The 24,897-nt window shown below is 41.2% G+C and overlaps 2 protein-coding genes across 2 annotated transcripts; one reads left to right on the top strand and one right to left on the bottom strand.

Annotated features, from left to right (window-relative positions):
* Positions 1-2,897: 2,897 nt before the first annotated feature.
* On the top strand, positions 2,898-3,965 carry neurod4 (neuronal differentiation 4). The gene has a single exon (XM_053317805.1). It carries the CDS (start codon positions 2,898-2,900, stop codon positions 3,963-3,965), a length of 1,068 nt encoding a protein of 355 aa, XP_053173780.1.
* Positions 3,966-10,672: 6,707 nt separating this feature from the next.
* Positions 10,673-12,325, bottom strand: birc5b (baculoviral IAP repeat containing 5b). The gene is made up of 4 exons (XM_053317814.1): positions 12,200-12,325; positions 11,352-11,461; positions 10,858-10,975; positions 10,673-10,762 (listed from the first exon to the last, which is right to left on the bottom strand). The coding sequence occupies exons 1-4, from the start codon at positions 12,323-12,325 to the stop codon at positions 10,673-10,675; spliced, it is 444 nt and encodes a 147-aa protein (XP_053173789.1).
* Between the last annotated feature and the right edge of the window lie 12,572 nt (positions 12,326-24,897).

Raw genomic sequence — 24,897 nt, forward strand, 5'->3', positions numbered from 1 at the left:
GTGACCATGTCTTATTTTTCCAGACTTGGAAGTAGCCCATATCGCACACTTGTAGACACGATGAGCCCACAGTGCAGTTGGCAAAGTTCAGTCTCTCTCGTCTCGAGCACAGCTGTGCGCAATCGCCTGCTCAATGGGATCAATGCGGGGGCACGTGCGAGTCGCCAGACCCTGGCTGTCAATGGCCAGTGATGACAATAGTCCCCCACTGCGCTGCGGCTCGCCACGCACGAGGACTGGCGCGCGTTTATTATGCCGAGGCATTTGTGATCATAATCGGGGAAAACGCTCAATACTGATCTGCAATCAGTTTAAATACAATAAAGGCCATATAATCATTTCTCAGGGGCTCTATTGAGTTGAAAAGTCAAGTCTTGTGTTGTTAATAACGCGGCGAACCTTTATCATACAAAAACAGTAACAACAACAAACAACAAAAAACAAACTAACCAAAAAAACAGCAAAAACAACCACAAAACAACTAATAAAAAGAGAAAGAACTGAACACAGTAAATCCCTAGCCTACATCACTCCTACGGTATTAACTATGAGCTATATTTGTAGGTTTATATCCTTGGTAGGATTTTAACCTACCTGTCTATTCATAATTATACCAATTGATTCAATAATAAGACAGTCCTTCGGGACAGAATATGACGCTAAAAATGGAAGAAAACAATTCAACGACTGGACGAATAACGCATAGGCTACACCTGCTCTCAGCACACCAAGCTGTCAAAATCACTTACATAGTCACACATGGAAGAGCGTCTCTTTACTCGGCGAAGAGCAGGCCTACACTGTGTTTAATTAAGTGGAAAATGTCTAATCCAACCGACTAATGAAGAGTTAGATAATCGATTAATATAGTTAACACGACAATAAAATAGAACACTGGAATTTTTGGTTTTTCCAACACGTCCACGCGTGAAGATGAATAGGAGACACAACACAATGCAGCTTTTAAGATAAACAAATAAGGGGACATGCAGGATTTAATTTGTGTCTGATCTGGCCGCAACGCAAAGTTTGGGAGAGGCGGCCCATCAGATTTTTAGTTGGTCAAAAATCCTGGCCCTCCTCTCTGCTGTCAGCAATTGCAAATTGTGACCATAACCAAAACTATCTTGCTAAAGATTTGTAAAAGAGTAAAGTAATAAAGCCAGCAGGGCTTGGCACAAGAGGGAAACGATTGTGAAGAATAAACTGTGCAAGTGTCTGGCCTAAATGTTTTGGCAGATTATTTGCGTAAAATCTACAGCTCCAAGCAAGTGGGTGTTTTGTGCAGTGTAGAGAGGAGAATCTGTGGGTGCTGAAAACCAAGTCTCATTAAAATGGATATATTGTTTATGTTTGTACGATGTAATAGTAGATATAGGCTACTCCTTATACCTATACCAAGTGTTCTTACCATCATTTGTGATGGCCATATTTAGGAATTTTCCAATTTACGCGGCTGCGCGCACTGTGGTTTTTAATGTTCCAAGATATTTCTGCACTGACTCGTCCGACTGTCACCCAGAACCTCCCGATTAACAAGTAAAGCATTCACCACGCGTGCACCCGCGCCCGCGCTCTCTCTTTGCCTCACACATTTGTTGGGTGAAACTTCTGGACACGAGACAGCCACGCGCGTTTGAATGGGTTGGTCGTGGGTGGGGCGCAGGAGGGAGGGGCCTCACCCGGCTAAAGGCAAAAATATCAACCCCAACTTGCCATTTGTAGATGAAAGTTCCATACGCACGCATGGCTATCTGAAGAGCGGAGGAGTTTTGGACACTTGCAGAAACGCAGCGACTCTGGATTAATAACTCAGTTGCTTATCTTTTTGAATTAGCCAGATTTTTTATTTTTCGCAGAGCAAGCAGTGAATCCAAACAGGTGAGTTAACCTTTTTAGTTAACATTTTTAATGATATTCCAAAAAAGAGATCAAAAATACAACTTTGGGTATTAGTGAAACAAATTTGGCCTAATAACATACACTTTTAGATGCACTTGTGTTGTCTTCCAGGTATCAGACAAAAAACAACAAACGCTGATTAATAAAGTTCTTGGTCGTTTTTTATAAGCTGAAATAAAAGTCACGTATTTATTCCTGTAGCCTTATTATGCTCAGAAACAATCGCGTGCCTTAAATTCTGAATTCATAAATTATAGTAATCTGTCCCACTTTTACGCATTAATGCACTGTAATTATGTAGGACACTTTCTCCCCAAAACAATAGCAAATTATCTGCCCAAGGTTCACATATTTCATTTATGAGGTATTGCATTAATTTTGTTATAATGTTTAGGCTGTACTTTGTGCCTTTATTCTGCAAGATGTAAAATATTTAATAAAAGAAATACAGAGAAATTCACTCTTTTGGAACGTTATAAACAGTATGTGTCCACATGTTTGTTGATTTCTATGTTGCCTATTTAATCTTTGAGCATTATATGCTGAGTAAATCCCGTCGCGTCCCAGATTGACAGCGTCTCTATAGCGACCACAGCATGACAGCAGGGGATCATTCAGCCATCTCATTGAAAAAACAGTATTCTGTTGCTTTATATCAGAATATCATAATATAATACCTTTCAAGTAATAATAGGGCTGCTTCTTCTAAATAGCTTTGGCATGTATCAAGACTGTACCAGGTCTTCAAAATGAGAGAGCTGTCCACTCTCTAGTGCTGAAATGAGAGCACTCATTCTGTATTTCATAGCATATGAATTACCAGTCACCAGATTTCAAGGACTTGTTCCAGTTCCTGTTCCTAATCAATCACAAAATAAAAAATATAATATAAATATTAGGGGGCAGCTTTATGTAACTACATTTACAGATATTAAGCACTGGTGGTTATGTTTGTTGTTTGACAAATGTTTTGTGCTGTTACTCATCAGATCAAAATGATGACCAAACCATTTGGAAAGAATGGAGATGTCAGTGAGCTGGTGAGCTCCCTCGGCTGGCTGGAGGAGGATGGTAGCTCCCAGGATGGAGAAGAAAGCCCGGAGATGATGGGACACCATGGCCTGAATGCAGGGATTCACTCCTGCACAGAATTGGGTAGTGAGGATATAGAGGAGGAAGAGGAAGAGGATGATGAGGAGGAGATTGGACTAAATGGAGAAAATGCTCCCAAAAGGAGAGGCCCTAAGAAGAAGAAGATGACCAAAGCTAGACAGGAGAGGTTTCGTGCCCGGCGGATGAAGGCCAATGCCAGAGAACGCTCACGCATGCACGGCCTGAACGATGCCTTGGAAAGTCTGCGCAGAGTGATGCCCTGCTACTCCAAGACACAAAAGCTGTCAAAGATTGAGACTCTCCGGCTGGCCCGCAACTACATCTGGGCTCTGTCAGAAGTGCTTGAGAGTGGCCAGTCCACAGAAACCCATGGCTTTGTAGAGATGCTGTGTAAAGGTCTGTCTCAGCCCACCAGTAACCTAGTGGCTGGCTGCCTGCAGTTGGGACCCTCTTCTATGATACTCAACAAGCTGGAGGACAAGTGTGGAGGCCCAGTATTGGGTGGTGTGGGGGCTCAGGGTGGCCATCCCCTCAGCTACCCATCCCCAGGCCTTCCTAGCCCCCCTTATGGCTCCTTGGAGGCATCCCATCTCCTCCATATGAAGGGATTCAAGGGGTCAGCCTATGACAACCCCTCCCCTAACGAGTGCAGCAGCGGCACCCCACCATACGATGGTCCCCTCACTCCCCCCCTCAGTATCAGTGGCAACTTTGCCCTGAAGCAGGAGCCTTCTCCCCATGACTCAGAGAGGAACTACACAACCCACCCAGGCCACCATGCCCATTACCTCTCGTCCCACCATTATGCCACCTCCACGCCTGGTGGCCTAACAGGGGGGCCTCAGGGCCACCCACTCTTTCAGGCATCACGCTATGAGCTGCCCCTAGATGTGGCCTTTGACCCCTTCACTCCCTCTCACCTGGTCTCCTCTCAGATGGGCAGCATCTGAAAGCGGGACAAGAACGGCTCCTGAATAAACTGCTGTAAAACCACAGTCATGGTACTGACTGTATGGACACAATGGTTTGCATTTATGTTGTCTAGTACTTTGAGTGATGACTGCTCAGAGAGACTCTCATCTCCTCAACTCGATCTACCTGATACAAGCACACACCCATCATTTTTTATATTTTATTTATTTGTTTTTGTTGTGATTATATGTTCTTTGGATTATAATTTTGTCTGAATAAATTGTCCACTCAGTTGTTACAGAGTGGAGGTAAAGAATAGTTTACCAAATCGAATATCCATGCTTGAGCATCACATGGATGTTTAAAGTGTAAGGTTTGAACAAAAGCATGAGAACATGATTTGCAAGTCTGCATATCAACAAAAAATTATCAAAAAGTCATCCAATCCAACTGAGGCCTACTGCCAGTGTCCGTCTTGCCATAAGAAAAGCAATGCATATATTTATATCTGTATTTAATATTTATTTTGATAACGTCTTGTCCTTTTTTAAAAATATTTTCTCAGCACACTTTTTTGTTTCACTGTCTCCTTGGTTTGTTGTCAGTCATGGCAGCTGTACTGTATTTAAATTATTTATTTGAGGTCTTTCAGGTACTTGTTCATTTGGTGTCACAATTTTTGTCATACTGTACTGTTGTAAATATTTTGCTGTTTCGCACTTAATTGATTAAATATTCTTATATTATATACTATTTCCATAGTAACAATGCTTGCCATGAGTTTTCTTCTTTTATTCTGTCATCCCGTCAATACATTTCAAATCAAGGGAGATATTTACAGTATACCCACAATATACCAGTTAATTTGGACACTAGTTGAATTATAACAATATATTGAGGTTCCCATTAAAATAGACTTGCATCTGCATTTTCATATCATCAAGTATTTAGTAGACGCGACTTATGGTACCATGGGTCATATACATAATTTTGATTGTTTTCTGTAATTATGCTACAAATTCTATGGAATTTCTAATTCTAATTAATTTCTAACTATTATTAACCAGTGAATCAATGCAGTCAGTTTAAAGTGTTTAACCGAATTCACAGTAAGGCTAAGTGCAGATTTCCAACAAGTTATATAGGAACTTTATATATATACTTATATATATAAGGACCTAATGGCATGAAGGCATGTGGTTAAATGATAGAAACTCATTATTTGATAGTGTCTTCAATGCCATCATAAAAACTCAAAAATAAGAAACTTAAAAAAGAAATCACAGACAGAAAATGTATGCTTCAAACCTTATGGCTCTGTGTTTTATTTCACAATAGTGAACATAGACACACTGATCTTAGAAGCAACGATACAACGATGATGTACAAGATTAACATGCTAGAATAAAGGCATACTTTGTGGCTGGGTAAAAGAGATCTGTTGCAGGATGTGTGTGTGTGTGTGTGTGTGTGTGTGTGTGTGTGTGTGTGTGTGTGTGTGTGTGTGTGTGTGTGTGTGTGTGTGTGTGTGTGTGATGTCATTCAGAGGCTTGCTCCGGGGTTTCTATCAGGTCAGGCGGGAGGCTGTTGTGGGCCTGGGAAAACAGCTCTGGGGAACAGGTGAATGTGTCACAGAGGCTTTTCTGAGTCTCTAGCATTCGCTTTTTCTCCCACATGTCCCATTTTCCCACCCAGCTCATGCCAAAACACTGTAAGGCAAGAACTCATTTTCAAAGAATACATCCACAGAACCTAAAAGACATAAAAGCTCCAGACTTCTGTTCAAAGACAAAGCATATGAATATGGATGTTAAATATGAATGGATATGTCTTCAATGTTACCATTATACATACTATAAAGCCTTTTTTTATTTGAAATTTCTACAAAATATACTATTATTCCAAATGGTCTCAGTATATACTTACCATCTTCCTAACACATTTATATCATTCAACTAAATCTAAAAGTCTCAGTTTTGACTTTATTGAACGTGTTGAAGGACATGATGATGGCTCTTGAAATTAACAATGAGCAGGGTGGCAGAGTGCAAAGATTGAGTGGTGAGAGCAAGAGCTGGTGTGTATGAGTGTGTTTATCATTGTGGTTCTTTAGGCAATCGTAAAGATTGCCTAAAAAGGGAAGGTGCCTCGGAGGCTGTTGTCCAAGAGAACTCCCCTCCTCTTCAGTTACCTCTCCAAAGGTTTGTCTTTTCCAGTCCTGGCAACAGTGGAGAAAGGCTGGAGGAGAAAAAGGGAATGATTGTTTTACTGGGCGCCACTGGTCCATTGTGAACACAGCCTGTTCTTTCTCTTGACCTGTGACCTGTATTGTTGTGGGGTTTCTCATTTAGGGAGGGCAGACAGCTGGGGGAACTGCGGGGGGCTGATGGACAGCTGGGCCAATTTGGGGAGAGAGAAAGAAGAGAGTGAGAGCATGCGAGAGGGATGAGAGAGGGAGAGGGGAATCAGTGTGTCGAGAGGTAAAAGGGAGAGAGAGAGGGCAGAAAAGGTGACTGAGGTCCTTGCTTCTCATTCAAAAGTTTGTCCTTTCTGCTCCTGTGTGTCAGTCTTGGCATAGGAGTGACACATAGCTTTACACACAGGCAGACATTTGGCCTGTGAGAAAGTATTGGCAGAGTTAGCTGGCGAACACCCTCTTTGTGTCTTTGCTGTTTTGTTACAGCAAAAATAGTGGGGGGCAGGGTACGTGGATTATCCTCCTGAGTCCAAATACATGAGTGGGTGGATATAGAAATAATCCACGTAAATTAACTTTGGATACAAGATTACAAAACACAGAGATGCAGGACAGTCTTGGGGAGATTGGGGCATAATGGTGGAAATGTAGTTTGATGGTTACATGAATTTTAAAATACATTTTATGTTTAGGTTTTTGTATTCAATTTATATTTAATGATGCAAACAAGAAATAAAAATGGTAATGATAAATGATTCTGTAAAATACCTTAATGTGTACTACAAAAAAGTACTTTACAGGTGGCAAACACAGATGAAGTGTATACAGTGGTTCTAATCTCTGATAAGGGCATGGGGGTATCTTAACGAGAAGGCAACACATGCTCTGTAATACCATCTTGGCCAAGGCAGCAGGCAGCAGACCACGACCTGTGGCTCAGTCCCCTGGGAGAGTGACATCATGTCAGATATCAGCTCACAGAGAATCTATGTAGCTGCACTCCAACTCTTGAGAACCAAACTTTTGTGCTCGTTGTGGTTTTTATTTTTATACATTATACATACAAACACCATAAGCCCTAATAACAACATAAAATACTAACTTTTAATCAAATTAATTTTAACATATAGATGACATCACCAACAAAAACAGTAAAATATATGAATACATATAAATGTTACCTAACATAATTTTTGAAGTGCAGTATGAGGCTTGATTTTTCTTTCCCTCTTGCTCTTTTGCTTATATTTTAGTTTCAGTGTGCACTGCACTTAATCCACTGTCCAAACAAGAGTGGCTCCCACTAAAATGAAAAGGTCCTGATCCATAGGAGCTAGATTGAGGGATAAAGCATTGTGATTAAGATTGTATTAATGGGGCCATAGGAGGCTGGAAGGCTTTAATCAGTGTGTGTGCTGGTAATCCCTCTGCCTTTAAGCTGGGGCGAGCACAGAGACCCGCCTCAGTGCGCATGTACACACACACACACACACACACACGCCTCTGTGGGGAGCATAGGGATCTGAGAGCCCAGGTTGAGAGGTGGAGCACCCTGAAACGGAGAAGTCCTAGACTGAGAGAAGCAGCTGGTAGAAGGAAGAACAAGGAGATGGATGGAGAAAGAGATTTGGCCAGAAGCAGAGAATGAAAGGTGGCAAGGCTGGCGTTATAAGAGGTTGGAGGGATTGGAGGAGGGGGAATTAAAATGATGAGGTTTGGGTTGGTCATGGACGGAGCAATTAAATACAAAACTAACTTTTCCAGACCCTCGTTCTAACCATTCCTTAACTGCAATGAACTCTTATAAATGTCCAAGTATGTTTCTCTAAAAGGGGAAAACACTTTTTTCCATTATAATACAAGAAATATTTGTAATAAGGTCAGAAAAATAAAGCAAAAAAATTAAAAAATTAAAAAACTTGTTCAACCATGGTCAGAGAAAAAGAAAATAAGTACATGGGAGGGGAGAAAAGAGGGCAGCTCTCAGACTCATTACCTATGGCAGTGTGTCAGAGGTGACATTGTGTGCAAGAGGATGAGGGGTGGGCCTTCTCCTCCCAAAGTTCTCAGAGTATTAGGGTGTAGGAGTTAAAGAGCTTCTAATGGGATCTGGATGCTGTCGTGTTTACCCTGGCCCCCCTCTGCACGCCCACTGCATTGTGGAAGTTGCTGGGCTTTAGAACACCACAATAGGCTGAGTGTAGGGACAGATGGAGGTCCCTTTTCGAAGAGGGCACAAAAACAGCCAAGGTAGGAGGGCCGTGGTGTCTGAGAGAGCAAGCAGCAAGCATGCCATGCTGCCAGAGATGTGATAGAACATTAGAGGTGGAGGAAGGGCCTGAAAAGGGATTTTTAGTTTCTCCCTAATTATAATGCAAGGAAGAGTGTAAGTCTGGGTGTCTTTTTGCTCTGGTAATCTGTCAGTAAATTTGGCATGATGTAGACACATTCACACAGCTCTGCTTCTGGATCTCTGTACACATGCCAGCCTTTATAATTATTTACTGCATCTTGCTTTGTATTTTATCATCAAGTACTTTTCAGAGTGGACCAAGCTGGCAAAGCATTGTGAAAGATGTTAAAATCCCTCTAAGCAGTGCTCAGACGTGATAATATGCCATTACTTTCACCTTTATTTATATTTATTGAGGGTTAGACTAGGTCAGATGAGGGGGTAAATGCTGGTGTCCTTCATTTAGGGCAGTGCAGTGTAGGGAGCATCAGGGGAGAGGGTTCTGTGATAGATGCTAATGTGCATATAGACCAGAAGCATTGGAGGAGGGTAGAGGGAGGTACCAGGCACAGGAGCAACAGATGGGGCCTGATGGAGAGCTCAGGTTGTAAACTTTCTGTTGGTAACATCTGTCCGTTTGTCCATCTGCTACACTCGCTGTTTACAGTTTGTTTAGCAGAGACTCATTAGGAAACTGCAGCAGAGTTCATTGGTGCAAAACCTTTTGTCACAGCATATTAATGAGATCAGAGAATAGCCAAATCTATGTAGATTACTATTAGCTTAATGACTCAGTTCAAATACATTTGGATGGGTTTTTACTTAAAAAATAAAACTGGGATGTGGGAAATTATATGACCCCAACCTCAGTTATGAGCCAATCAAATCAACAGTTTTGGGCCGTTCCCACAGTAAGCCCATCTATCACATCTGTGCCGCTTAGGGACAGAAGTCACACCATGGCATCCTCTTTGTTCATTTCTGGAGCACACATGAATAAGTGGATTGACACGGGATGCGGTTATAAGCCATGATTAGAGTTACATTAGCAATTACTATAAACATGCTCCTTATGATCTGTGTACTTATGCAAATACCACATCACTTACCTAACCAACATCTCATCAGTTTAACTGTTTGGAATTTTTATCTGGTACATTAATTAGATGTTCCCCTCCACACCAGACAATGAGCCATATCTAAAATCAATACATTTGGTCTTCACAGTAATATATCATTGACTGAGCGCATATTTTGCCACAGTACAGATTTAAAAGTGTCTGAAAAATGTAAGCAGAACAGTTTCATTAGAAATGTTACATCACCTATGGGTGTTTTACTTTTTTTTTGGGCTAAAAATATTCTCTTCAATTTGCTCTGCAGCAAGCGGATAAAAGAGAATTAAGCAGCTGATCTGGGCTCAGTGGCCACAGTGTTACATTAGACATTAATCCAGAACAGTGGAAGGTTGGAGAAGAGATAGCATCTTTAATCCTGCACTCCATCCAGCCAACCCTCCCATCTGACACAGTAAGAGGCTCATTCCACAAACTGAACCCAACATCCTCTGTTTCTGCCACATAAAAATAATGGAAAATCTCAAGACTTTATGCCAACGTTGGCAAATAATTTTGATGTTAAACCTTTGTTAATGAAATGCTAAATGAGAGCATTGAAGCACTACAGTGTGACAGAGCTTTCAAAGAGTGTTTACTGCATGAGCACCTTTTCCACAATTTTCAGTGTCAACTAAATTTCCAGCCTGGTTTCACCAAATGAAATCTAAGTTATCCTCACAGGGTCAGGCAAGTGTCCTGGTGAGCCCTCTCAGTGCACACTGTCCCCCTATATGTAACAGATGTTACTGGGGCAACAGTTGGTATTGAAAGGGAGGGGCTTCAGGCCATCTGTCCAGGGTCAAGGTTTGAAAAGGGGTGGTAGAGATGGTGGCACGTTCAGGAAAATGGTAAGTATTTGGTTGAAAAGAGGGAATATAGCCCACATTGTAAATCTACTACAATGTGCGCTTTCATTTCAGATTGCCTTTGTGAAAGTTTTGAGTGTGAGATTAGGAGCTGCATAAAGTTTGGCTGTGAGTGGTGAAACTGCAGCTTTAGTGTAAAAGCACCATCTTGTGGTTAAAAGCAATACTACAATCAATGTGCAATATTCCTCAAAACTTTATTGATATTTTACACTTACATTACATAAGACTATACAATTAAGGCAGGCTCTTGCTATGCCCCACAAGTGTAGCAATAAAAATCACAATATGTACACAATAATTTAGATTTCCTTCCATAATTTGAGAAGAATCATACAGAGTCCAACTGGGATTTAAGGCTCTCATGCGTATGGTCTATGTTATCTCGCAAATAGGCCATCTTCTTATGGCAAACCTTTCTCTAGGAAAAAAAGCAGAATGTGAACATCTATTACATAAATACTTCAGCAAAACTTTACTTTGCAATTAATCTACACAATTTGTGGGAAGACTCACAACGTAGACCCTCAGCCTCTCTTTTTCCATGTGATATAATTCAGCCACAGTTAGCTCTGTGAAGTCTTTCTTCAAGGTTACGAATCCACAGTTAGGTGAGCGTTTTGTGTGTTCAGACCTGGGCAGAGAAAATGTTAAAGACAAAATTAGTTGAAGATAACATCTGAATGCAGCCCACAAAGAGGAATGGGTTGTTATCCTTAAATAAATCCAGTTCAACTAGGACACAAAAATATGCTGATCAAGATTAAGAAGTCAATTTCAATATTTGCATCCAACTACTTATAAAAAAAATAAATCAACTTTGTTTGGCAGCCACCAATTTCATTCTCTGTGGTGATGTTTAGTATGTTGAAATGTGTCACTAGCTCTGAGTAATACTGCTGAAAATAATTTTAGTTCTTAAGGTGCTGTACCCCCTCACACTGCTGGCATTGTGTTTTTCAGTGAAAAGCAAATGAAAGAGCCTAAAGACATTGACATGCTCTTCTTACCAGGGGTCATCATCTGGCTCCCAGCCCTCAAGCTCAATCAGACAGAAGAAACAGCAGGCAACATCAGGTTCATTCTCACTAGGGCAGTGGACAAACCCAGCCTTTGCCATCTACAAACACAAATATAGTTGCCATATAATGTCAAAAAAGTACAGTAGTTTTCTTACAGACTACTGTAAAATAAATACCAAGCACTTAAATTAAGGAATTTTATGATAGATAACTAACTGACAAAGATGACAAGTGCAATGCAAGAACAAAAGGCCAGAGCTGCAGGGGGGTTAATGCCACAGAGTGAAATCAGAGGATGATCTCTTTTTGACTCTTGTGGGGGTGGATTTGGGGGGGTTAAGAGCTGGTAATGTGGCATATAGTATTGCTCATCCAGTGAAGTTTCAGCAGCCCATCCATCATGACTAGACTAGGGTGGGCAGAGGGTCTGTGCACTTGACACCTGATGCAATGTAACTAAATCTGGCACCTGCTTAACCGTAAATCACATGCTGTCACAGCCTTGGATAAATGGTATAAAATCGCTGTGTAAACACAGTTGGTGTATAATAGCAGTAATTATGTTCAGTGCATATTTGTGTAATGTGTAGGTTAATGTGGCTGTATTGCTAAGACTGTCTGACACATCCGGACTGAAATTTGATCAACAATCCCAGGAATGTGCCTAGACTGAACTCCTGCAGGCACTATCTTACCTATAGTTGGTGTCTTCCTTGTGGACATATTCCCCTTGTAACTTAATACATATTGCACCACCACACTATCAAAATTAATTCCTGATGATAAACATTAGGTTATAATAAATATTCTAAAGCCTTCAGATGCCACAGACTTACCTTTTCAGGCGTGCAGTTACATTCTTCTCGAAATGGCCAGTCTGCAAAAGTTTGCTCTCGTAAATCTTGACGGTACATTTTGTCATATGAGTAAAACCTAGTTGCTAATGCATCTATGCTGGCCATATCTTCAGCAAAACCTTACAAAAACATACATTCATTCACAATGTGAGTATTGATGTAGACATGGGCTAATGGCCCCAAACTGTCTTGCACACTACCACAGGTGTTTTCAGTTTTTGGCTGATTAAACTCAGGTTCAGGGTGGGTGAAGCAATGAGGTATCAACATTAAATCACCAGAGTTAATCTAAAAGAGGTCTAATCAAATTAAATACAACCAAATTTGAGCCATTATATACTTTTTTATATTATCATCATTCCTGTTACGTTGCACTTTTAAAGTTCTTATTTGACATTTTTGTCAACTGCAAGTTTGTCATTTTCAGTGGTGCATTAAGATATTAAGCTAGTATGTTTTTCATGTAACAAAACACTTAGAAGCTTCATTGTTGTCCTACTACAGTGCAGAATTGTGTGCCTTGCGCCTGTTGTGTGCATTTGTATGTTTCTTTTTCCAGGCTTCAGGACATTCATTACTCAAATCTATAACATACTCATGTACTAAATCCACATTTTTCTCAACCTAATGTGGGTTAATTTAACCCAGATATTACTCCAATTCAGAGGTCCAGTATACAGTTTTAATACACATTAAATGTACAACACAACAGCCACTTCAAACTTGATGTTGAATTTCATTAGAATTTAATTTCCTTTGATTATTATTTATTGCACACTAGCCTTTTTAGCACAATCTGTCCCACCCTAAATTTAAGTGCACAAATTATGAACATGTCACAAGTAAAACCTTTAAATCTTGCCCTTGCATGCTCCAGTGGCACAAATCAGTGTGCAGGGATCATTAGTGTTGTAGTATTGTACTCTCTCTGCCAATCACTGTGATTGCTGTTCCCTGTTATTTTGTCCCTAATTTCTCACACTGGAATCTTCACAGCCTATATGTACAGGAGAAAAAACTGTGGTGACCAATTACTTCTTTCAATATTCATATAGACATGTTGCTTGTTCTTTAAGATACTGTAATGAAAATAGATCTATCACCTGTCTTCATGATCCCCTGAAGCATTAAAGTTACATAAACTTATTAAAATATGTTGTATTTTTATTATAAAATATTAAATAAAATACAAAATTTTAAACTCATATGACCTGTTGTGTGGAGTCCTCATTGACAAAGTGAGGGGACTTGACTCCCCCTGTTGGCAAATGAGAGAAATTATGGATGTTGTATTGTTGTAGTGATGAATTCTTCACTAAATCCTCTTGAATTATTGTCTCATTATGCAAAGCACTATCCAAAATAAGGGTGAGTTTAATTTTATGATACCCTCTTACTTTATTGTACTCTGATCTTTCCTTAATGTCTAGACTACATCACATGTTATTTATTCAGTCACAGATGTGTATATGTATATTAATAGATAGCCATAAATGTAGTCAGACATTCTTATTGAAACAGGCTTGTATTACAGTTTCCAACTGAGAGTTTTCGAGGCATGTAAATATAGACACTTAGGCCAGAAAACCACTTGTCCAATTTAATGGTTTATGGTTTAAACTTTATTAGCCTGTTTATTAATGTGAGAGACAGGGATAGTCCCAGTCCACAGTGTGTCCCTGTAACTCTACCCCTCAGGCCCCTGGGTGCTGAAATGTGCTTACAACTGTAAACTGCTGTCCTTTTCCCCTTCTAACCTTATCTTCCAGCAGAGTGCCTGTGGGAGAGCTGAGGCACAGTCTGCCTACTTATGAGGCTGAGATTGTGTCATTTTTATACCGTATGTGTGTCACTCTCTAATAGGTGGCTGCCCTTAGAGAGATGATGCTTTGTATCGTCTTATGGAGCAGTAGGCCTGGAGTGAATTGGACATTAAATGTACATATTATGACATAATACATTAGCTCAAAGTGGCCTGTGTGATGTGTGGTTGCTTTCTGCAGGCACTGCAGAATAGCATCTACCCCTGAATTCCTGCATGTGTGTGTTACTGTTGTCACTCAGCTTTCTCCCATACATTCACATTTTTCACTGTTTTTCCTACCTTTTGCTGTTCCTCTCAACATTGCTGTGCTATAGGTGTACAGTTTACTAGTTAACCCTCCTTCATTCTCAAGTTTCATGTCTATAATTCAATTGTGAAAATGTTTGTGTAGTTAACAGCTTCAGCAATAAAGCACCCATTAGAGTTCTTTACAGAGGTTGAAGAATTTGCTTTATACTTTCCCTCTCCTAATGACAGTCCTTTATGAGAGACCATTTTGCAACTGTTTTGAATATCAGAGAATTCCTGCCATGTGCTGTACCACTAATCATCTTTTCAGAAGTTGAAATTTATCTTCCCTCTGTGTTCTGAACGTCACTTTTACTCCTCATGCCTTCATTGACATTTGACTCTTCTTCCCTTCTTAGCTTCCCTGCTACAGTCTTTAACTCTCTGCTCTTTCTGTCTTCTGACACACTTATTAAGCTGTGCCACGATTAGCAGCTGGAATCTCCTGCTCACTTTGTTTTCACACAGGGCTGAGAGAGAGAGAGAGAATGAGGGAGGGAGGAGAAGAGATGTAGAGCAGTGCAGGGGAGGTGATAGCAGTGGTGTGTTTGTGGTCTCTATTTCCACATACACTTTACATTGCCATTGTGGGCGTAAGGATGTTATTTGCATGCTTTGCTCTTAAAATCTTTTCAAATGAATGAGAACCACTGAGGATCTTTCCTGGTAATTTTTTTTCCACCTAAAGAGCCCCTGACCAGTTTCATGCTGGGAAAAAATTCACAGAGGAAATAGTTGTTTCTCAGACTGCCTGTTCAGGACTTGAGATCTGACTCACTGTGTAAGAGCAGCAGGAGGATTGAGAGGAGCGATCAATGTGGAGCGCAGGTAAGAAAGGAGCCTATTACCATCTACTGTATCACTGTGCCTTCTTCTATTTAAAATGATTCATTACTGTCTCTGTGGAGAGCATGAAACATATCCAGTTGTTCCCATGTAAAATGCAGGCAATAATTGAGTTTTTCTGTTTTGATTCAGCACTTTAAAAAAAATGAATGATCAGATAAATGTGCGTGTGTGGTTGTAAGGAATTGATTTTCATGTACATGTACATGTGCCTGTTGAGCTGACAAGTGTCTTGACAGCCCCACCTGTCCACCACTGCCCTCACACCCAGACTGAACACCACACATTTAGGCGAAACTGATCTTATCTTGCCTGTGTGTGTGTGTGTGTGTGTGTGTGTGTGTGTGTGTGTGTGTGTGTGTGTGTCTATGTTTAGGGTGAAGGTATAAGGTTAGGTGTAGGCGACTAAGTCTTCAGGTAATTAAGTCAATGTAGAGTAATCTGAAATGATGGAAACATGTCCTATGAATCCCCTATCCTCTATAGGAAAGGAAGAAAATTGTTCATGAGTATATGAACCATTTTTGTTGGTTGTCAGAGCAAAGTACTGTAAACATGAGATTTAGTAATAGATTATAATCTATGGAGGTGATAATCACTTCAAATTGCTGTGTTCTAAAATACACGTTGCATTGCGCAATAATGACTAGAAATGTGTCAGACATAAGTATTTAGTCTAGTTAGGGCAACATAAAATAAATGATTGTAAAGAAGTGTAAACAACTATGAGCTACAAACGATAATGGTATAAATGTGTGATCTGAATGTGGTTGGAAAGAAAGACGCCCTGTCTCCAATCTTGGTGTATAAATGTCAGGGATGTGTGAGAGTGTGACAGTCAACATCAACATTCTCCTTCTCTGTAGGCAGGCGTGAATTCGCAGGACAGGCACACCCACCTGTGCACACACATGCTTACAGCCTTTTTTCTGTTGTATCTGTGATGTTTTATTGTCAAGGCATTTTGATGAAAAAACATATTGCTGAAGTATAATAATAAAGATAGAAAAGTAAACAATGAAGACAAAAAAAGTGGTCACATACATGTCATGAAATAAAACATTTACTATGCTTAAATAAAGAGAGAAAGATTTTTTTGTCTTTACACTTTATTGAAATAAAGAGGAAAGACAATGTTTCCTATATGAGAACATATTCGTCTCTGATGAAGAATTTCATGGAGAATTTGAAAAAGCTCTCGAAAGAGAATGAGATGGTTGAGTGATTTTGGCATACATTTTCTCTGTCTCATGTTTTTTGTGTCAGCCTATTTAAATTGGTGATTATTAAGTGAGACTTTTTTTTTTTTTTTTTAATTTTGATTAAAATCGAGCAAGTTGAAAACATTTCTGAAATAACTGATACATTTTTTTAAGTGGCCCTGAGTCTTTCCTCAATGAGGATGACAAAGACAGAATGCACAGGAAACATACTGTACAGCTAGTCATGATTCCTGCACACATCCACATCTGATCAATAGTCTAAATTTAGTGATGATTATCCCTCACTGTTGCAAACTGATATGCTTAACTGTCAGACTTGCAGGCTCAGGCCAGTTCAAGGGGAATGCAGAGGTCTTTCGTGCATACTGAGCTGACTTATTTGTTACGTGCTATGCAAGCTCTTAACAAAGCTGTAAGATAGAATTTGTGCAATTTTGTACAGAGAGAGATGAACATTATTATGTTTGATTCATTAAACATTAATTATGATTACAGAGTCTAATAAGTTGTGATTTATTGTCTGAGAGTGGTTGTAGATGTCTTGCCACATTATAAGGGGACGTGCAAGCACACTGATGCCTGAAGCTTGCCTGGCCCCCTCACCTTTGACCTTCATAGGCAGTCTCTAAATTCACCACCACAGTGCCAGGAGACAACCAAAGCATGATATATGACCTAGGTGCGGACTCTGTATCAACAACAATCCCTTTCATTACACCATGCAAGTAGAATATATGGAGGGAAAAAAAACGTTTCTGGAAAGTCACAAGCCGCCTGCAGGGTCAGGCTCATGAAATATGACTAGAAATGATTATCAACAGAAGTTGAATTTTGACACATCGTTTGAGCTGTTGTAAGGAGATGAGTTACAGTCTGTCTTGCAGATTTCAGTGAGTGTAGATTTACTGTGTATAGTGTGCTTCCGCTCCAGGAAAGAATGAGGAAGACATATTGTAGCATTGTACAAACGCAAGAGTTTGAAGTTCTTTACCTCAGGTTTGAAATATCTCTTGCAGGCTTTTGCTGCACATCAGCTGGCCCATGTGTCTGTATAAGTCTTCCATACTCAACAGTCATTCCTTTCCCATTTGGCCTGCTGCACCCAGGCTTTGTGCACTTTGCCTAATTCATCATTCTTGTGATAAAAACAGTTCCAGTAATGATACTGCACTTAGCAGCTTTGTCAAGTCTGTTGTATATAGAAGATAGTTTTCTGCTTGAGCGAGGTATTTGTCTGACAGGTCATCAATGTCATACCAGCTATGTTTCATGTCGGTTTGGTTCCCTTATTTACCCATGTGTGTGTTGATATGTTTCTGAGAATATATTAGGCCTCTCAGTTTACATGGGATCATTTTCTCAAACTGCTATAGAGTACCACAGTTGCTAAAGCTGAAATACTTCGACAGATTGCAAGTGTTTGTTTACAAAGAATGAATCCTGTGTTGACATGTTTACACCAGTAGAGGGCAGCATAGGTTAACTACTAATCACTATCCAGCCTATCCAATTTTGAGTCCTCTTTATCCATTTTTACATGGCGTGGTTGTGTGTGTGTGTGTGTGTGTGTGTGTGTGTGTGTGTGTGTGTGTGTGTGTGTGTGTGTCGTTCTATTGATCACATTGTTGGGACAGCAATCTGTTCAAACAGACACATTTCGGGACCTCACCACCAATCTGAGGACAAAAACTGGACCTCAGGTTAACCATTTATCTTTAGTGTTAGGGTTAGAGTTAGACTTGTGGGAAGTAAGTAATGGTTGAAGGTTGCATATATGGTTCTAATGGTGAAGGTTGGGATAATCCATAGACTTGGTGTAAGTCAATACAGTGTCTTCACAAATCACCAAAACAGGTGTGTGCGTGGGTGTAAAGGTGGCTAACAGCTCATATAATGTTCATGCTGCAGAAGTTATGTGGTGATGGGGTTTTTTCAAAAGTCATAATGGCACAGAATCATCTTCTATTGAAAATAGAAATAGTGTTCAACTACTGCACTCCAGTTAATTTATTCCTATAAATTTCTGGCATTTGTTGGTGCTGTAGTCTTTTAGTCAGAGCACAGCAGGTGAGCTGGACATGCAAAAATGGTGACATCATAAATAAATAAATAAATAAATAATGAAAAATGAAATATTTCTTTAGGTTAAACTGAGTTTCAAGGGAATTACAATCTTTCCTATAATTAGTACCAAATTATAGTACCAAGTTTTCCTGTTAATTTCCTAGATATTAACTCGGAAATTGCAGACTAAAATAAAATGTTACCTATTTCTCACATTGTTTTTAAAGATAAACGATGAGGAGATATTTATTGTTATCATATCTCCATGGAGACCAATTCCTGATGGTTAACTACCTGTAGCAACAGTAGGGAGCAAATGAAGCAATATCAGTTCATCATTCAAATAAATATTACCCTAGTGGCCACTTGACATGTGTGCCATGAGGTCCGCCAGCACAGAGGTAAGAGAGGTCAGCACATCAGCTTCTGAGTGATTGATCTGTTGCCAATGGCAAATGGAGGGACCTGATAGCCCAATTTCCATCCCTCTTTTCTTGCTCTTCTTCCTGTTTCTCTTTATCACTTCTCTGCTCTCATACCTGTCCAATAATGCCATCTGTCCCCTCCCCAGTGGCCTTCACCTCCTCACTCCTCTCCTCTTCCCTACCCTGCCTTACCCCCACCCCACCCCCCTCGTCTTGCCTATGGATGATAGAGGATCTCCATGCTCCGATTTCACCCTCTCATCATGACATCCATTAAAGTGGCGCTGGGCCCTGGGCCCCCGTTGGCCTGACAGCACATTAGCACTCGGACCATTGAACGCCAACAAGGACCATCTCTGAATTATTGATACCAACACAACTAATGAGGAAACCTTATCTCATCTCTTTTGCTGACACACAAACACACACACAGATGCTCATGGATGGACTTGCATGCATAGCTGCATTGATGAACTATATTTGCTACTAGTGCCCGATTTTCAAAAACGAATATTCTCAGCGTCTATTGCAGAAATTATGGATAGCCTTTTCTAGCCTGTCTGACCTTTTGTGTTGTATGATATTTGCCCCACATCTGCCTCTAAGTAAGTTCATTATTCAGTGTGTATGATACTTATTTTTGTTGCAGTGACGTACCAGATCTTGGTGGCGATCTTAGAAGTAGGAGAATTTTTGTCCACCTTAGCTAAGAGCTATCCTATGTTAATAACAGCAGGTGTAGTCAGTGGACTTTAACCTGATTTTCAATCTGTTATAATGTGTGTGGGTGTTTGTGGCCCCTAAGTCTGTCAGTGTGGGCAGTGGAGCTGCTATGCAGAGAAGTATTGGAGGTGTCAGCCAGCCTTCTTAGTATTCACTCCAACACCCTGTGACTCACAGCCTCAGCCTAAGAGCGTGAGAAGAAGGGGTGTGTGGTGGGGTATGGTCGGGGGGGGGGGGGGGGGTAAAAATAGAAAAGATAAAGGAAAAAGAGAGCGCAGGACAAGAGGAGGCACTATGAACGTCAGGCAGCATTTTCTGTAGCCGCAGGCTCACGTGTTTGTATCTGTGTGTTTGCAAGCATGCCCGCCCAAGGGGATTAATTTTTTGACAGCTTTGTTAAGCCTTCTTTTAAGCGCTGAGCTTCTCAATAACATCGTGGCTGTGTGGTTTTCAAAAGGTCTCTCTCTTGCTATCCTGTGATTCCTCCTCTCAGGGGAAACAGAAGAGAGAGAAAGAGAGACACAGTAATGCTCGGACATGACAAGAGACATTGTTTGAGTGGCTTCTTGGTGTGGTGAAATTGGACCATATGAAGCTGACTGTGAAGCTCTTTTTCAATTAGCGACTGCATTGCTTTGGTCCACAGTTTAATTCTCTGCAGCCTTTCTCTTGTGTCCGACTCTGTCTGTCTTTGTCTTTGTAGTTCATCCTCCCGGTCGAGTCTTCTTGTCACTCCATGTCTCTTCATCCCTCTGTCAGTTTGTGTTTTGTTTAATCTCTGCCCCTCCTTCTACTGCTTCCTCCGCTCTGTCGCTTTCTATTTCATCTCTCCTTTTTGCTTGCCACCCCCTCCATTTCTGGCTCCACTCCCAGTCTAAATTCCATCCCTTTGACGAAAACACAGAGGTTGATAAAATGTGTAACCTTGCCTGGACAGGTTAAGAGTTTGAGTTTAAAAAAGGTGAGAGGGAAAGAGTCACACAGATAAAAGGTTAATCCTTTAACAAGTCCACACTCACATGGAGTCAAAGGACGTAGGGGGGAGGGGTAATAAACTACAAATGCAATAAACCGATCTGACAATCACACTGGGTGAGAAGAATATGGGAAATGAGAGGAAGAAACAGTGGTTGGGGGAGACGGCATTTTCAGTCAAGCTCTGTCTCTCCTTCATGACTTCCACTCTGCATGATGACAAGTGTCTGCTGCTGTTCTCATTGGTCGAAGCTGCCACCAATCAGAGCAGAGGCATGTAAGGTGCCTTTAGGTTATACCCAACCCCAAAAACAAGAAGCAGAGAGAGGGAGAGAAAGACAGAGCGGGAAAGGCAGTGTTTGCTATACAGAGAGAGACCTAAGCAGGCATCGACTTTACAGTGCAGTGAAGACCTTCCCTCTGAAGTGATACAACTGAGAAGAAAATGCTTGTCAGCTGTTTATTGGAGACCACTGCAATTCCTCCTGGCTGCTGTGGACAAGAAGATCTAGGCTCTGTAACCTCCCCCTGTGATTTCCTCCTGTGTGCTGTGGAGAGGAAGATCTAGACTCTGTAGCCTCCCCCCCGTGATTGGCTGTCACACTTTAGGCTCCCCCTCCTCTCTCTGACTCCCCCCTCTCTCTCTCTTTCTCTCTCTCTCTCTCTCTCTGTCTCTCTCTCTCTCTCTCTCTATCCTTTTTGCAACTAACCCCCTCCATACTGTCCTCAGGCTTACCTGAGCCACAACTGCAGTAACACTGGACCCCCTCCTCCACACACACGCACATACACACATACACACACACACACACACACACATACACACATACACATACACACACACACACAAACACACACACGCAGAATAACACATACACACACGCTCTCTCTCTCTTACACACACTCATCTCTTCACCTGGAGAGGGCAGGCGCACTGGACGGCATGTGCAGCAGCAGCAGCAGTCTCTCCTCACATCTAGTGCTGCCTCTTTGAGTTGCCTCTTTCTGGAGAGTGGAGAGGAACTCTGAAAAGAGATTTTGGAGCCATTGTCCCTTGGCGAAAGAAGGGGAGACGGGGGCAGTGAGGGAGAAATTGTCATCCCAGGGACACCAAAGGCAACACACAGCATGATTTTGGGTGAGTTGTCACTTTTTGGTGCATGGGATTTTGCAGAGGTCAGTAATGTTGTTGGATCACTAATCCCTACTTAAAGTTGGCCACCAGCAGCTCTTTATTAATAGCGTGCTTGGTTTCCATTCCACACAGACATCTGTCAATACTGACCGCTGTGATGACCCTTTAAATCATGGTTAGTGCTTGTAATTACGATAATACTGTGCCATTAATATGGCAGGTGTGAGTGATGACAGGGAAGGTCAAAGTGTTTGGAGCAGGACTGTATCATTATGAGCTGTTTGGTCACATGACCAGATTCCACCATTCTCATGTCCTGTCAGAAGAGGTGAAGTGAGAAAGATGCAAAATGCATCAAGTGTTACTTGACTATACCTGACCTTTTGTTATAACTCTGCTCACCAGTGATGAGGAAACAGATCATCACACAAGTGGCATTTTAAGAAAAACATTCAGTCCTTGGCTTACAGCACAGTGAAGCTTTTAGTTATTATACAGGGTTGCTCTGTTCTGAGTCAGCCAGTGCTTTCTTCTTTAGTATTCTGGTCTCATAGTGGCTATGTCTGAGAGAGAGGGATTCTGTGTGGTCTCTGAGCTCTACATACTTAGCTTTTACATTGATACAGAGGATGGGAGCTTGCCACTGTAAGTCCAGTGATATGACCAATCCTGGATGTGCTACGGTGTGGATAAGATAGGAAGAACATCCTATGTGTTTTAATATGCAATGCAGTGTGTGTCAGTTTGTGAAAGTCTTCTAGAGTCTTCTAATTTCTGCATGACAGTGTCTGTTGAAGTGTGTGTGTTAAATCGGCGTGCATTTTCTCTTAAGCGTGTGTGTTGCTATGTGCCCTGCTGGAGAGGCGACTTTGTTTTAACGCATGCCTGGGCTGATTCAGGCACAGCTTTGCTCCTCTCCCGGCAGGCATGTTTTTCAAGCAGACATCTCTAATGATTATAGGGAGTCATACAGTCTGAGGTGTGTGAGTCTGAAGTGTATGTGTTGAAGAGTGTGTGTTCTTGTGAGAAAGTCAGTAAAGTTCATGTCTGTGAGAATGAGGATGTGTGAGTGTAAATTTCTTACACACAAGTTTGCTTTTTGTTTGTTTCACAGGGAGATTTGTTCCATTTCTGTTCTAATATGTTTACAGTGTCTTTTTTTCATGGGTTACATTTTCGGTTTCTGCAGCTGGTCAGAAGTGAATATTTACCTTAGTTGAGCCTCATTTAACAGTTAGGCAAGCACCGTCTTGAACAGGCTGCAGCTGGTAGCAACTCCTGTAAATGATATTTCGACAGGATACGTTAACAGCAGCCTTAACCTTCAAACGCAGCTGTCTTACTCTAACAAATAGTTGGTAAACTTGCAGGTTTGAGCTTAGGGTTGTTATTACAGTGCATTTGCTTTAACTGCTTTAACTGGCACTGTTGTGATGGGACTAATAAAACATGGAATGTGACTTATGTTGTGCAGGAACATGGAATTGGAACACTGAATACTGTCAGTATCAGTTCATTGTATGTGCAATATTTAGGGCAGAATGAATGGTGTTTAAACTGGAATAATGTATTACTGCTCAGACATATCAAATACATGTGTTTCCATCTGAAGGTCTGTAAAAAAAATCCCCTTTAACACGTCCCAAATATGCTGACCTAGACTCTTCCTTATTAAGATATCACTCAGATATGTATCTTCCATTATTTCTGACTGAACACTGAGATTTTTCGGTGCCTAACATTCTGCTCCATTTGCATGATGATGTGGCTGCTGAGCGATTTGACATTTCTGGCTTTCCTCCTCAGAAAAGGGTAATGTCATTGTAATGACCTTTACAATTTTGATGCTGGCTGATCTGGACCTCCAATCAGCAAATTTCCTGATTCAGCTCACTGATACAAATCTGTATGGTTCTGATAACATATCTCTGACAAATGGCAATTTATTTCATAAAACCCCCCCCAAAAAAAACGTTTGTGTGAAATGTCTGTATAAACCGTAAGCATGGCCAGCAGCATCTGTATGGCTATTAGTCTATTCCTATCCTTAGTTTTGTATGACCTTGAGCAAATAACCTTTCCCAGTGCTGCTCTGTCTGTGATGTTGTATTCAAAAGTCCATGATAACTAGCTTTGAATAGGCGGTGCGGGGCCCTGGCAGAGGTCTTTGGATGCTGTGATAGCGCTGACAGTCCTGATGCTGATAATGGCAATGGATGTGTGGTTGTGTTGTACAGTGTTCTCTATACACAGCTGTGGACAGCCAGCTTAGCTCTCTGCCTAACATGGGCTCTGCACCAAGTTAGAGGGTATGGAATTGCTGTTGCTGTCGTTGCTGTTGTGTATTTGCGTATTAAAGCGTGTGCGTATTATCTGGACAGAGAACAGAGTGAAGCAGCACGAGAACAATGGCGAGCTAATAGAAAACATGATCACTGGGCTCCTGTTGACATAGATCCTCTTGATTGACTGTGGCGTCATTGTGATTGCTGCTATGTTGTCTAAAAAACCTCCTATGCTCCCTGATGCCTAGAGGGTGCTCCTGGTATGGAATTGGCTTTTAGATAAGAAATGTCTGTAAAGTCCTCTAGCTGTCACCCAAAATGCTGCATGATGACTGTAAAAAGCATTCCTGGGACATTCAACTTTCTCAGCTCAAAGTTTTTCGGGGAGCGTCAGTCACAATCAGTTCATGTTTGGATGTTGTTTTATGTCTCATCTGTCTTGTCTGTTTGAGTCAGCGCTGACCTCCTGAGCTCAGGGCCATGCAGTCTATCTGTCTCTTTGTCTTTGTGTTTGCGTGCCCACTCCGGCCTCATCTGTCTTCATAAAATCTGTCTCTGTTGACCTGTCTGCATAGCTATTGCCCATTCTATTCACCCTAGCACTCCCCTCACCCCTCTTTCCTCTAACAGCGTGCACACACTCACCTGGCTTCAGAGGTCAGCTCAAAGAGACACTGGAGAATATGTCTTTGAGCAGATCAGCACTTCTTTCCCATTTTCTCCATGACTGCTCTGCTCTGTTTGTTTATGTCAAAGTGACACAGTAATTATAACTCCTTAATGAGCCAAATATTTGGTATGCATGGTACAGTTTGTCCCCTTAGGCTTCTTTGAATATCCAAGTTATAACCGGGATGCTTTAGCGCAGCTGACACCCGAGAATTCTGC

Source organism: Scomber japonicus, chromosome 4 (assembly GCF_027409825.1).
Source record: "Scomber japonicus isolate fScoJap1 chromosome 4, fScoJap1.pri, whole genome shotgun sequence".
Lineage (NCBI taxonomy): Eukaryota > Metazoa > Chordata > Actinopteri > Scombriformes > Scombridae > Scomber > Scomber japonicus.

Bases quoted from the DNA above. Each gene is read 5' to 3' on its own strand.
- birc5b (XM_053317814.1), bottom strand. From the start codon at position 12,325: ATGGCCAGCATAGATGCATTAGCAACTAGGTTTTACTCATATGACAAA. The intron at 11,462-12,199 runs GTAAGTCTGTGG...TTGTGTTTGTAG, and splicing joins GTAACTGCACGCCTGAAAAG to ATGGCAAAGGCTGGGTTTGT. The intron at 10,976-11,351 runs GTAAGAAGAGCA...TTCTCTGCCCAG, and splicing joins GAGCCAGATGATGACCCCTG to GTCTGAACACACAAAACGCT.
- neurod4 (XM_053317805.1), top strand. From the start codon at position 2,898: ATGATGACCAAACCATTTGGAAAGAATGGAGATGTCAGTGAGCTGGTG.